Consider the following 15,140-nt stretch of genomic DNA (forward strand, 5'->3'; position numbering starts at 1 on the left):
ACCTACTAACAGTTGGTTTGCTTGCCTAATCCTAGCAAGTCTGCTGATGTAAAAGCTTAAAGCCCGCCTTGGGTCCAGCCTATGTAGCCTTTCTTTCTCTTTCCCCGGATGGGGAGGAGGATAGAATGAAGGTAAGGTAATTTTCTGAGTGATGTGGAATTCAGAAACCACCTTTGGGAGGAAATTAGGCTTCTCCTGTAGGACAACTTTGTCTTTATGAAAAATTGTATGAGGGGGTTTACAAGATAGAGCTTGTAATTCGCTCACCCTTCTAGCAGATGTTAGTGCCACTAATAAGACAGTTAAGGGTGAGAAATCTTAGCGAACAAGAGTGGAGTGGTTCGAAAGGAGTACCCATCAGGAAATTTAAGACTAAATTTAAGTCCCATAAGGGAACTTGGAATGGTCTTGGAGGATAGACCTTAGTTAATCCCTTTAGAAATTGTTAAAGGTCATTGTACCGAGCACTATCACCACCGGAGTGGTCCCCTGGCGCACTGGCGGCTCTGAAAGAGGGAGGGAGGGGTGGGTTAGTGCGTGGAGGCTGGAAAAGTGCAAGAGAGCAGTGATGTGCCGTTGGCAGCCTCAGCCCGGTGGTTCCGTCGGCTGGGCCTGGGGTGTATGCGGCCGGTAGTCATCGTGTGCTGATGTGCGAGTCTGTGTGTGTTTTGTTTTGTTGTTGCAGTGTAGTGAAGTTCTTGCGGTTTGCTGCGCTAGAGGTTTGTGGTTGTGTTTGATTTGGAGTTTGAGAGGTGTATGCAGAGAAGGAAATTGTTAGTGGTATTGGTTAGTTGGTATCTCTATCCTGGATTGAGCCAGTTGGGCTCGTGTAATCTTACACGACGGAATGCTTGTACGCCCTGTGCCTCAGGAGGTATGTGCCCGTTTTTGCATTCGAGGCAGTTTGAGGATTTTGCTGTCCCCTCCGCCCGCTCCCTTAATAACTTTGCATGCTCCTCACCCCCCACATGATTAGCGCAGCTGCTAGTGTCCATACTTCCGATTGTGGGGTGATTGGTGGTATCTCTCCCGTTCCACAGCCCTGTGGTACCTAGTTGTGGCTGTACGGGCGGTGGGGGATGGTAAGGGTTGGCTGGAGTTGTTGCTTCCTTCTCCCTGGGTCTCGCGGGTGTACCCTTGTGTCCAGCGTCAGCCCTACTGGTGCTTGGAGTACTTCTGTCGTTCTATGGGTTTGTCAGTGTCCTTTTTTTGAGTCATTTGTCTTATTGTTGTTTCGGTTTTAGTCTCTGGTGTTGAAGAGGTAGGTTTTTAGTAGTTTTCTGAATTTAAGGTGATCTTTGGTGTTCCTTATTACTTTTGGGGTGTTGTTCCAGGTTTTCGCGGCTAAGTGGTAGAAAGCAGTGCCTCCGAGTTTCTTCTTGATGTAAGGTTTTTGTTCCAGTCGGATTTCGTTGGTAGATCTGAGCGGTCTCGTTGGCTTGTAGATTGTTATTTTTTTTTGTAGGAATTCTGCTCCTTGGCCGCTGATTGCCCTGTGCGTTATGCACATTGTTTTGAAGATGATACGCTGTTTTACTGGGAGCCAGTGTAGTGTTTTAGGGCCGGGGTGATGTGGTCTCTTCTGGATAGTTTGAGGAGTAGTCTGGCTGCTGTGTTTTGGATCCGTTGTAATTTCTTCAGTAGGTATTCCGGTATACCGAGGTAGAGGCTGTTTGCATAGTCGATACTTGACATGATGAGGCCGACGATGGTGAGTGTTTTGTGTGTGAAGGAGAGGAAAGGTAGTATTTTTCTTGCCGTGTGGAGGAGGAAGAAGCATTTGACTGTTGCGTTTATTTGCGGTTCTAACGTTAGGGTGTTGTCCATCAGGACTCCCAGATTTTTTACTACCTTAGATGGTGCAGATCCCATTTCCGTTGGCCACGGGATGGCGGTTTCCTTCTCTTGGTCTTTGGATATGATCAGGATTTCGGTTTTTCCTGGGTTGATTTTCAGGTTGTTGGCATTCAACCAGTTGAAGACTTCCTTTAGACAGTCGGTTAAGTTTGAATGATCGGCTTGGGTGTCTTCGATCTTGTAGATGATTTGAGTGTCGTCTGCGTAGTTTTAGCATTTGATGTTGTGTTTCTTGAAGATTCCGATTACTGGGGTTTGGTAGATGTTGAAGTACAGTGGTGATAGTGAGGATCCTTGTGGTACTCCACAGTCGTTGACTCGTGGGGTGGATTTGAAGGGTTTGATCCAGACGGTTTCAGTTCTGTCTACTAGGAATGATTTAGTCCAGCGTAGCGCTGTGTCTGTTATGCCTATGTCTTCTAGTCTTTTGGTTAGGGTGTCATGGCTAACTGTCGAAGGCTGCGGAGAGGTCGAGCAGGATAAGGGCAGATGTGTTGGAGTCTGCGTTTGTTTTTAGGTCATCCCAGATGGATAGTAGAGCGGTTTCTGTACCTCTTGTGGGTCTGAAGCAGACTTGAGCTTGGTCTAGCAGGTGGTGTTCTTCAACGTATTCTTGGGTTAGTTTGTATATGTAGGTTTCGAGGAGTTTGGCCGGGTAGGGGATGTTGGAGATTGGTCTGTAGTTGGAGGTCATCTACGTCCCCGCTTGTGTTTTTCAGAAGTGGTTTGATGTAAGCTGATTTGAAGATCCTTGGTACTGTTCCTGTTGACAGTGATAGATTTAGAAGGTTTCTGAAGTATTCTGCTGGTGTTCCTTGTCCGAGGATTGATTTGTAGATGTCCGGGGGGCAGGGATCCATCGGTGAGCCCGCTTTCTTGCTGTGTTTTATCAGCATTGCGAATGCCTCTGCTGATATTTCTGGGTAGTTATTGAGTTTGTACAGCGGTTCTGATTTAGGTTCGTTTGGTTGTAAGTCGCTGCTGATTGGTCTCTGTTGGATGATTTGTCGGATGTCATTGATTTTCTTTTTGAAGTGGTCTGCAAGGTTGTTGCATAGTTTCTCTGAGGGGGTTGGGGTGTTGTCACAGCCTGGTGGGTTTCTCATTTCTTTAATGATACGGAACATTTCTTTTTGTGTGTTGGTGGCATTTGTGATTCTGTCTTCATAATGCCTTCTCTTTGCCTTTTGAATTTCCTTTTTGTATGCGCGAATTTGCTTCTGGAACATTGTTTTTATGTTTGGGTTGTAATCTTTCCTCCATTCCATTTCCATCTTTTTGTTTTCTTTTTTCATGGTGCTTAGTGGGGTAAACCATTTTGCCATTGCCCTCTTTTTTGATGGTGTGAATGGTTTTTCTGGGGCCATCTTGTCAATTGTATCTGCAACCCATTTGTGTAGTATCTCAGCTTTCCCGTCTAGGTCAGCTAGGTCTAGTTCTGTTGTTGAGGGCTTGGTTAACTCTAGTTGTTCGAATAGGTTGCCTTCTTTCCAGTTTCTTTTTGTGGTGGCTGTGAGTTTGGGAGGTTGGATGTAGGCTTGAGTAGGCAGAGTGATTACGAATGGGATGATGAGATGGTCGTTCCACAGTATTTGTATCGGCGGTGCCGTGGTGATTAGTTTTTCCTCTGCGAATATTGCATCCAGGGTGTGTCCTGCCGAATGAGTTGCCCCTTTTACTCGTTGTCGTAGTTTCATGGTGGCGAGTTGTTCAATCAGTGAGTTTTGGGAATTGTTGTGACTGTCTTCGAACCAGATGTTGAAGTCCCCCAGTATTATTAGGTGTTCGTGGTTGATGGCTATGCTGGTTATGGCTTCTATGAAGTTGTCGACGAAGGATGCATCATAAATTGGGGGTCTGTACACCAGGATGAATGTGATGTTGGTGTTTGGGTTAGCTGTAAGGTGTATGATCATGGACTCGCAGTTGGGGATGTTGAGTGGTTCGTCTGTTCTTATTTTCAGCTGTTCTTTAAATGCTATTGCGATGCCTCCTCCTTTTTTGTTTTTCCTGTTTATTTGAAGGCATTTAAAGTTTGCTGGAAGGCAGCTTTGGAGTGTGATTTTGTAGTTGTCGTCCAGCCAAGTTTCTGTGATGAAGAGGATGTCGATGCCGTCGAGTAGATCGAAGATCTCTGTGGAGTGTTTTGACATGGATCTTGCATTTATTAGATTGCAGTGGAGTTTAGAGGTGTAACCTGGTTTGCCTTGTTTTGTTAGGGTCGTTTTATGATCTTGTTCAGGAGCAGTTTTCAGGTTGTCGGCGTTCGAGTAGTTCTTCTAGGTTTTGTCTAGGGCTTCCAGGGGACATGGTTGTGGGTTGGGGGTTATTCTTGCTTTGGTGATGTATGGTGTTATTGCTTCAGTTGTGTGCTTGTTGTATCTGGTGGGGTTTGTGTTACTAAGGGTAATTTGAAATACGATGGCTCCTCTGCAGTGCGCTTGAAGATCGACAGCGCTGCGAGATAGCCTTTGATAGTGCCAACTTGAAGGCCTGAATTTGCCAAATAGAGTAGAAACGATAACAGTTGGTGTACCACGTGAAAAGGGGTCGATATTCTCTTCTCTACACCAGCTGCAAAATTTGTTCCAACGGCAGCAGTATAAAGGTTTTATTGCTGGCCTTCTGGCCGAAAGCAACACCTCCATGACGTCATCAGGGAGGTCCCAATCCTTGTATCTCAACCTTTCAGAAGCCAAGCATGAAGGTTGAGGGTTCTGATGTCTGGATGGAGAACCTGACCTCCCTTCTGTGAGAGTAGGTTCTCTCTGAGTGGAAGGCGAATTGGAGGGCAGATGGACATGTCCAGAAGGTCCGGGTACCACGTTCTCCTGGCCCAGTCTGGGGCAATTAGGATCATGGTCCTCCGGAATCTTCTCAACCTCCTGATCATTTGAGGAATGACAGGGACTGGTGGAAACGCATACAGGAGTGGAAACTCCCAGTCCACTACGAACGCGTCGACTATAGCTCCTCTCGGGGGAAATTCCCTTGAACAAAACAAATCGCACTTCCTGTTGGTACTGGTGGTGAACAGATCCACTTGAGGGGTTCCCCAAAGGGCGAAGATCTCCTGAAGGACTTCCTGAGCTAGTTCCCACTCGTGGGAGACTGTGCCCTGCCTGCTCAGAGCGTCCGCCGTCAAGTTCTTCTCTCCGGCTAGGTGAACTGCCGATAGAGAGATTCCTTCTTGAATTGCCCAAAACCAGAACTGCATTGCCTCTCTGCACAGTGGCAGTGATCCCACGCCGCCTCTTTTGTTGAGGTAGTGCATGGCCACTGTGTTGTCCGTCATTATCAGGACATTTTTTCCCTGTACTGATGGCAGGAAAGCTTTCAGCGCTAGTCTGATCGCTCTCGGCTCCAAAAGGTTGATGTGTAGTCTGGACTCCGATGGAGACCAACGACCGCTGATGGTAAAGTCACTGGCATGGGCTCCCCACCCCGCGAGTGAGGAGTCTGTGACTACAGTTATCTCCGGCCATGGTTGCCAAAACAGTTCTTTCAAAATGCTCTCTTGATAAGCCCACCATTTAAGGTCTTGGGCTACCTTGTCCGGAATCCGAAGGAGATCTGTAATTTTTCCTGAGAACTGCGACCACTGGGTTCTTAGTGCCCACTGGAGATCTCATTCTTAGGCGAGCCTCTGGCACAAGGAAGATGCAGGATGCCATGAGGCCTAGCAACCTCAAAAAGTCGAAGGCTGGGAGATGTTGGGCATTTTGAAACTTGGTGACCATCTGCAGAATATCTTGAGCCCTCGCCTCTGGTGGCGAGGCCTTTCCCAGAGAAGTGTCCAGGACCGCTCCGATGAACTGGAGTCTCCGATGGTATCATCTGTGACTTCTTTAAATTGAGGGAGAAGCCCAGTTTGTGAAGGAAGTGGCAGACATAATCTAGCTGGATATGAGCTTGTTCCGAAGATACAGCCCTGATCAGCCAATCATCCAGGTAGGGGTAGACGTGAATCCCTCCCCTCCTTAGACTTGCCGTCACTACCGACATTAACTTGGTGAAGACCCTCGGGGCGGAGGTCAGATCAAATGGCAGAACTCGAAATTGATAATGAGAGCCGCCAATTTCGAACCTCAGGTATTTCCTGTGTTTGAGATGGATTGGCACATGGAAATAAGCATCCTGGAGGTCCAGAGATACCAGCCAGTCCTGGAGCTGGAGGGCCTGAAGGATCTAAGAGAGAGTTACCATCTTGAACTTGTCCTTCCTGAGGAACTTGTTCAATTCTCGTAAGTCCAAGATAGGTCTCAGTCCTCTGTCTTTCTTCGGTATGAGAAAGTAGGGGGGAGTACCAGCCCTTGTTCCTCTCCGCTACAGGTACCGGTTCTATGGCACCTTTCTATAGCAGGTCTACAATTTCCTGCAAGAGGAGCGGATAAGGAACTTTCAGAGAGCTGTTCCCCGGTGGATGACTGAGGGATGCGTAGAAAAGGCAGGCAGTAACCTTGGGCAACTGTCCCCAATGCCCAAGCATCCGATGTAATAGCCTGCCATTCTGTCAGATGTTGAGTTAACCTGCCCCCTACTGGTGTCTTGTGAGGAGAGTCCTCAGAGCGGTTTGGAGGCGGCTGATGCAGATGCCGAGGGTAAAGAGGCACCTGCTGCGGCATTTGTATTTTTAGCCCATCCACCTCGGGTGAATTTTTTCAGACCCCTTTGAACTGGCTGTCCTCTGCCTCTTCCGAATGCGGAATAGAAGCGAAAGGACTTACCTCTCCAAGAGGTTCCTGAGGGGCGAAATGGTGTCTGATGGATTGCAGCTCCCAGGGATTTTGCTGCCGCCTTTGACGTTTGAAGCTTTTCTAAACTGTCATCCGCCTTCTTACGAAACAAGGAAGAGCCGTCAAAGGGCATATTCAAGAGTATGCTTTGCACATGTGGAGCAAAACCAGACTTTCGCAACCAAGCAAATCTCCGGGTTGTTGTACTTGCCGCCATGGCCCTGCTGATGCGGTCAGTAGAATCGATGCCAGTTTGAAGGGATTCGCACATTGCGTCTTTACCATCCTTAATGTTTAGAAACGCTTCCCTTTCTTCTCCCTCCAGGAGGCAGTCAGCCGCTGATGAAGCACACTCCCAAAGTGTGTGGCTGAACCTTGCGAGCGTACAAGTAGCATTGATGGATTTCAACGCCATGCTACAGGCAGAAAAGACTTTTGGCCATAGAGTCATCTCTTGTCATCCCTGTCCTATGGAACAGTAGGGTAAACCGATTTACTACCTGATGAAGTTGCTGCCTGAACAACCAGACTCTCCGGAGTTGGGTGTCTGGATAAATATTCAGGGTCAGCAGTAGACGCCCTATACTTGGCTGATAATTTTTTGTTAACCGCCGGGATAACCTCAGGGGTTTCCCAGTTTGCCAATATTTTCCTTTGTAATGCCGCATGAAATGGCACCACAGGATCCTCCTGTGGACCGCTAACCAAAATGTCTGAGGGCCTCTTGCTGAAAATCAGGTGAGGGTGTAGACCACCCCATAAACTCGATTATCCATGCCATCAAGGTTCTATAAGGGGTTTTAGCATGTTCCCCTGGGTCTGGTTTGGCAAATTCCACTTCTGGGGAAGTGTCCAACCCACTCGCTTCATGTAAGGATTCTTGGAGGTCCTTTAACCTACCTTCCTCAGAGGTAAATTCCTCTGGTACAGGAGTTGCAGACCCCTGCAAGTGAAAAGGTCTCTCCTGATCCGAATTCTCCCCTTCATAAATAGATGCTAAGGCTCTGGAATGATCAGATCTTGGAAATGGTATAAATCCCATTTCCAGAGCAGAAGGGGCCAAATTCGTCATAATTGGCTGAGAAAACGTCGTCGACGCGGACATTAAAGGCTTCGAAGCCATCAAAAAAGGCGCCGAGAAAGTTGGTAGAGGCCTCGAGGAACTCGAGAGTATCGGAATTCTACTCGAGGTTGTCGATGACATTCTCTTGATCGAGGATCTGGGTATGGCCACTGGCTGTGAGGTGGCCGTGGGTTTGTTTCTCGGCATCGAAGACGGCGTCGAATCGAATGACCTGTGCGAAGAACCCTTCGATAATGGCGTCGAAGATGCAGATCTATGCGTCGAAGGGACTTTCGACGACGACGCGACCTTGCCTTTACTCGAGGGTTCATGATGCTCTTTAGTAGTTTCTTTCGCCGGGTGCTGCGACTCACAGCGTTTTGATTTTTCGGGTCTTTCACCCATGGTATCACCCTCAGCAGTCTTCGAGGGGGTCGAGGCTGCTTTCTCGAAGACGCCAAGCATCTTTTTCCCGAATTCCTCCCACTCAGCCTGAGAGCTATGTTTTGTGGGGCAGGAGAGCCTTTTCGGGAAAACGGAAGAGGAGGAAGGGGATCTTCGACGTCTCTTTTTTAAATGCTTAGATCTCAGAGTGATGGGAACTGCTTCTAGACCTAGAATGAGGAGACTAACGTCTCGATTCCGCCCAAGAAACTTTCGAAGAAGTTTTAACTGCCTTACCTCTCTCGAGCTTCCCCTTACGCTCCTTCAAGGCTTTCGCCGTCATGGACATGCAGTCCTCACACTCTGAACAATGGTGCCCGACTCCCAAGCACCACAAACAGATCCTGTGAGGATCCATCAACAACATTTTCTTTCCACAGTCTCGATATTTTTTGAAGCCGGACCGTGGAGTCGTCAGTTCGGATGAGGAAGCCATCGAGGACGAGTCGGTATTCGATGAATAATGAAGTATACATGACTGAAGTTCTGAGCAACGATATTCCGAGGCACCACGAAGCGCGGAAAAACGGAACTGAGCAACGGACGCTGCGCGTGGCTATTTATGGGCATGGTGACGTTAACGCCGATACAGTGGCTGTCGAGGGACACCAACTCTGTCGATGCGCAGCGCCCTCTACTGAGAAAAATGTTTTCCGGGCCAGCAAGCTGCAGACGAATTATCAAAGATGAGGAATACGTGGGAGGACACAATCCCTTCAAAAAGGAATTTCATGGGGTTTCTAACGGCAGCCTCGTTGGCCAGTGCCCAAAAATGGAAGCAGAAAATGCCACTATCCAGCTACGAATGGCTTCAAAGGGTGTAGTCGCATCTGGGGATGGAAGGCATCACATAACATGCAAGGTGACCGCCAGAAATTTAAGACGGATTGGAGGACGACCCTTGAGTATCTTCAGAGCGACTGCATGGAACAATGGTGCCTACATAAGATTTGCATACTGGACATGTTTGTATAGTGCAACTATTACAACCTGCCTTGAGGACAAGAGAACTGACCTTCCGGGGGGTTGGCTGGGGGAAAAAGTTTGGAGTATGGGACGGAATCCAGTGATTGATAAAATGCAATAAAAAACAGGTTTAAAAAAATGCAGGTCTTCGAGTCTAGTGGAGCTTCTCAGGCTCTGGGTAAGGTTGGTTTTTCCCCCTAGTCCCCTTATTGGTTGGAAGGAAGGGTAACCGCAGGCTCTGATTACACAGCAGGCTCTCTGGTCGTTGGAAATCGTCTCAGCAGTGTTTTCTTCATCTTCGGATTTGCTTCCAGTGGTCGACTACCTCTTCAGCTTCCAGGATTGGACTTTTAAGCAGGAACCCAGCCAATCAAACAGACTTGAGACTTTCAAACTTGGGGGGGTTGGCAGTCCATTCAAGACAGCCAGCCTCCCAGTTTGAACTGTATTATCAGTCAGGAAGACAAAGGGGTGCAAAGGTTTGGACTCCTCCCTCGCTTGCTGCCTTCACAGACACTCTGGAGCCTGAGCGGGGTTGACCGAGGTCTCCTGACGAAGATCAAATTGACACAAAGGACTTTGCAGCCCTGGAGGTCAGTGGAAAGAACAAAAAAGGACAAGGAACACTAAAATGTCAAAAAAAGATGGGCCATTTTGGTAAAAAGGGCACCCTTGGCTGCCAAGACTACACCTGTGACAACAGCCCACGGTAAAAGTTTCACGGAATTAGGAAAAAGGTTCACTGCCACCAGCCATTAAAAGGTAAGCTTGCCCCTGTAACAATTGTAACAGGTAAAAGGAGAAAGGGGATACACTGCATCTCCCCAGCACACCACATAAGGTGGGGTGTGCTGGCTTCACCTAACAGGATCCAAAGATCCTTTCTACCCTTGGGAACTATAGTTCCCACAAGCTTAGCCAGAGAAAGTTAAGGGGGAGCGGAGGAGGGGCCCGAGGGCAACCATGCAACAATAGAAAGTTATACTAAAAGTTGTCAGAGGGTATTATATAGAGTCTTAAAATGACACCCATAAAAATAGTGAGTGTGGAAAAAAGGTTCCCACTCACTGAGTTATAGGGAAGAATAATCCACAAGTAAATCAAAAAGTTCTGGGGTTGAGACAGGTCCGGAAGATTTATCCTTGCTAAGAAAATCTTAAACAGGGCTTCACCAGGCCAAACGCAGGAAGGGATGCCAGGCCTCTTCAAGGATCATTGGATCTTCAGTCGGCTGTTTGTCTACGAGAGATTCTTGGCTTCAATGCTGATCTGAAGAAATGGCTGCTAGAGTCATCCTCTTATTCAAAACGTAGCATGGCCGCAAGTCCAAGACAACCACTGGTAAGGATCTGCACCATTCAAACAACCTGTAGTTGTCCAAGCACACAAAGACATCACACGCCCGCGAAAGCAGCAGCTTTCCTGGGCAAGTGCATGACCTTGAATGGAATTTTCTGACTTGGCAAGGCACGAAGGAGGACAAACTACAACAAGGCCAAATAAAGGAAAATCTCGTTGCACAGCAAATTTAGGGCACAAGCCACATTTAGTAATCATACGATGTAGATACAAATATACACACTGAAAGTTAGGCAAAAATTGTAATAATGTATCTGCTGCCACCAGCTTGTCTTTAGGCACATATAAAAGTATCCAAAAATCCCAAGTGTAAAAGGTCGGGGGACACAAAAGTATCTCCATTGCACAGCACTGTAAAGTTCAATGTGCAATATTAAAGTCACAGAAAGACAAAAAGGCAAACAGTTTACACTTAGTCTGAAGGACTGATCAGTTTTCCATAATAAATTCGCAAACGGCTAAAAAAGTCAGAGCAAAAAGAATGGCAAAGAAACTATGGAGGGAAAGTTACCAAACAAAAATCTTTACGAAAACTATAAGTTACAAAAAAAGCAGAAACAGTATAATAAAATACACAGTAAAATAGTACCTACAGTTATTTTATAGAATGTGCTTTAAAAATGAAAGGGAAATTGTTTTAAGGAGTAACTACTCCTCACAAAAAGAATGGATAATCCTGCAGTCACCACTGAAAAAGTAAAACCTAAAACTGGGAATGGGGAGCACTAAGCAAACGAGAGCAGCGTGAAGAAGTGTACCTGGACAGATATTTAAAGATGTAACTACAACAACATTTTATTTTGCTTTGAGGTCTGCTAACAGGAAATGCATTATAATCTTAAATTAGTAACATTTTGCTTTACTTTACAAATGTATATCTAGAATAAAACAATTCAAAAAGTGGCTTTGCAAACAGGACAGGGTTGAGCAATTCAGAAAACCAGAACGAGATAGCTGGTGACATTCAGTTGGGAATGGCATGTTGTGATAACCAAAAAACAAAAAAAAAAAATCTGCCGAAATATTTCAGCCTGTCACCAGCAAGATTTTGGGACAACTGGACCAAAGTGAGTGCAAGAATGTAACCAGTTTACTTGGGTTTATTGGGTTCAATTCAGGCTTACTTTTCAAGTTCTTTTTCCCTTAGTATTCAGTTACCCAAATGTAATCTAATGGGTTTTAAGGAATAAACTGTCAGAATTATTCATGTGTGAACAAAAGCTTCACAATTCTCACCTGCTCCTCTTCAAACTATCCGATTGTTTTCCAGATGAAGCTAGAAGGAGTGGAACAAATAATTAAAAACGTGAACCACAGATATTTACAATAAAATTAACCTGTAAGAGTGCACTGTCCGAGGACTCCAATGCTGAGCTCAGAGCCCAACTATTGCAATTGTAGTAGTACAGACTGGATTCAGACTATTTAAATCAATGTTACTAAAACAATAACACGTAACAAATACAACTGGCAGTAAGTACTACGTCAGGTACCAATACATTGGATTACTAAAACCATCATGACAACAACTAGTACTATTGTTACTAGTACTTCCAATATAATTATTCCTAGCTGTCAGTGGTAGAAGCATGGGCAATCAGTGGCTGGCAGCATAGTCTAAAGCAGGGGCCTGAAATATTTGGCTCTTATTTGGTCGAAGACTACAATCAGACCTAACCCTCAAAGGTAATAGTGAAAGATCATGGGTGCTGAGGTCCAAAAACAGAGCGCAACAAGTGGCAGACCCCTGAAATGGAATCAGTTAGACCTGGAAGGAAATGTTATTTACCTCCACCAACAGTTGTATTTATTTTAATTTTGTTTATTAAGACTTTTGGTTTATTGTAAATCTTTGTCAAAGTCCAAAACAAGAATGAAAGTAAGTGTCAAGGTGTCATATTATGTAACTATGTACCCACTGCAACCTACCTTTAATCAATTAATGCATTGTAAACTCCTTCCACATTGTAACTGTTCATACCAAGAATGCGCCCAGATATGCTTGGGTTAGGTGCGCTATATAAATAAAGGTAATATTGCACGGTTAACCAGGGAAGTTGCTTAAATGTGTATACAAGAGGCCGCTTTAAGTCCACTGAAGACCATGTCGAAAAATTGGATAACACTGAAGATGGCCTAGTAGTTTCCTTGCGAAAGAAAAGTTCAAAGCACATCTTCTTTGTTCTTATAGGGCGTGGTCACCCATTGTTAGGCAGTTTGAATGCAGTACCCTCTGGGAACACTACAAGCAATTATGATTACAGGTGTAAGCAAACCAACCTTTGGTATAAGTCTGTACTACACAGTTTTGGTAGCGTGTTGAGCAGCCAGGCTCATCTCAAGAGGGAAAATGTGAGCAGTAATGATGTTACACAGAGGTCTAAATAGACTCTTACACTCAAGGTTTCTTTTATAACAATTAATGTATTTATCAGTTCAATTATAAAACACTCAATAGAAGGAGGCAATCATATTATAACACAAATATACTTCAATACTATACTCTAAGTTTCTGAATCAGATAAGACCCATTTGGGATGGCCCACAGACACAACCTACAATCAAAGGTAACTTTAGTAACAAGGCTACTGGGGACATGAATATCTTACTATTGGCATTCAGAATACATTTCAAGAGGAGTAAAAGGCAAAGGTTATTAGAACATAAAAGGTTACAATTATTCTTAGACAGCGCAAATACTTTGAGTTCACCAGAGAGTCAATTCAATAGGCTAGGCCAAAGTCAATGGGCTAAAGTCTTGGATGGGATAAAGCAGATCAGGTAGTTCTAAGAACTTGTGCAGAGACTTTTGTTGAAGTAGTTTGTAGAAAGAATCATCATATGTGGTGTGTCACAAGCTGGTAAGGCCTGCGAGTTGCAAAAGTTCCAAGCACTTTCACCGCGAGAGGCAAGTACTCTCTCTTGTTTTACAGTACCGTACAATGAAGAAAACGATGCAGCTGACTACTTCTGTTCCTGGCAGTTCCTGCAGATATCGCTGTTCCTGGGCCTCAGTCATGTGGACAAGAGAGAGGATGTCGGGGGACTCCTGCACTGCACTGTGACAGTCAAAAGCTTGCAACTGGCAACTTCAATTCCAGTGGCTTTAAGTAACACAAACTGGCGTCCCTCTCCCTGGTTCTACGGTTTCCTGCAGCAACTCAACCAGCTCTGAGATGGGTGTCCAGGTCGCTTACTTTGGAGTTGATTGGTCCCACCAACTCAAAAGGGAGACGTCGTCCTTGCAGGGTCTTGAGTTGATGCGAACTTGACGATTCGGACCTGCAGCAGGGCTCCACCGGGCAAATCAACGGTCCAGGGGTTCCAGCAGCCGTTCTCTTCAAGCTCTTCTTCGGTTCCTTCGTTCCGGTGGTCGACTGCCTTCCAAACCAAGAGACTCACCTTTTATTCAATTCTCTCCCATTCATTCCAGTCTAGCTGCCACTCACCCAGCAGGGTGGCTGTCCTTGCCAGACAGTCAGCCAGCCAATCACGCCAGAGTGCATATGGGTGTCCTAGGAGACCGAGCACAGGGAGTTTCGGGCACCTCCCTCACTTCCTGCCCACTCAGACGCCAAAGGCAGACTTCAGTCCTGAAGCCCGCCAAAGGCTCATGAACAATGGGACCAAACCTGGTTTGGCGCGCAGAGTTAAACACCAGAAGGATCTTTCCACAAAGAAACGGCGAAAACGGATGATCAGAGTGTTTTTACAGAGGGGTCTTGGGCGCCATATTGAAAAACATGGCGGCCCTGATTTTTAGCTACCGGTGTTCGCGGTCGGGAAAAATCATGGTAGTTATAAAACCACTGCCACCAGCCATTTCAATTGGAAAGGATAGCTTTGGACAGCTATAAGAGTGTTTTTAGACCTAGGAGATACTAAGTAACCCCTTCAGCACTCTATAGGAAGATGGTGTGTGCTGGGTCTATGAATTTAAAAAAAGACTAGTAAAGTCAATTTAACTTTACATTCTCTGGGGAACAGTAGTTAATTCCAGAGAAGGTATTTAAACCTTGGGAAGCCCAAAGGACATCCCTGTGCCACTGCACTGAAGGTGCTTTGTGACAACAATGAAAAGATGATACCTATGGAGTCATCTAAAACTCCATAACCAAAAGAAATAAACACAGAAATCAAACAGAATTAAAAGGTTCAAAGCCCCAAAGTTTAGCAGAGGGGGTCTCTAAGGTAGAGAGGAATTAGCACATTTTGAGAATTCTCCCCAACACTCAGCCAGCACAGACGGAGAGGGGAAGGAGGAGGGGGATGGGAGGAGAGGGTGGACAGGATGTCCTGGATTTTTTAGAAAGTGAGAGGCAAGGGAATTGCAAAGAGCCTGGGAGGCAAGGGAGGGGTTGGGGGGGTTGGGCGGGGGGGGGGGGGGTGGAGACTGCAGCAGGGTTGGCCAACATTTTAAAGAGTTCGGCTGAGTTGTCAGATGCCACAGAGACGCGGGCTTGAATGTGGGCCCTCTTCTTGGTTGAGAACAGAGTCGGTATTGCCTTTGGAGTAGGTGTTAGGGAGAATTCTCTTAAGGCTAATTTCCCAAACCTAGTGAGTCCCCCAGCAGCTTTGCTGGATTTTTTTTTTCTCCTGCTAAGAGCGAGACTCTTTTCCTCCCTCTCTTAGGCATGATTTGAGGTACGTCTTTGACTGTGTGCTTATGGGCTATGGGGTTTTCTTTCTACTCCATAGGGTATCATATTTTTTAT

General features: G+C 46.0%; 1 protein-coding gene across 2 annotated transcripts in view; it reads right to left on the minus strand.

The window, feature by feature from the left end:
- LOC138497211 (uncharacterized) overlaps positions 1–15,140 on the minus strand; it is an 835,962-nt gene that overhangs the window by 508,946 nt on the left and 311,876 nt on the right. For both annotated transcript variants that reach the window (XM_069620534.1, XM_069620535.1), the window contains exon 9: positions 11,662–11,701. In XM_069620534.1, coding sequence (XP_069476635.1) covers positions 11,662–11,701 — 40 coding nt within the window. The remainder of the gene's footprint in view (positions 1–11,661; positions 11,702–15,140) is intronic.

The sequence above is a fragment of the Ambystoma mexicanum genome, chromosome 5q (genome assembly GCF_040938575.1).
Source record: "Ambystoma mexicanum isolate Mex_15411 chromosome 5q, UKY_AmexF1_1, whole genome shotgun sequence".
Classification (NCBI taxonomy): domain Eukaryota; kingdom Metazoa; phylum Chordata; class Amphibia; order Caudata; family Ambystomatidae; genus Ambystoma; species Ambystoma mexicanum.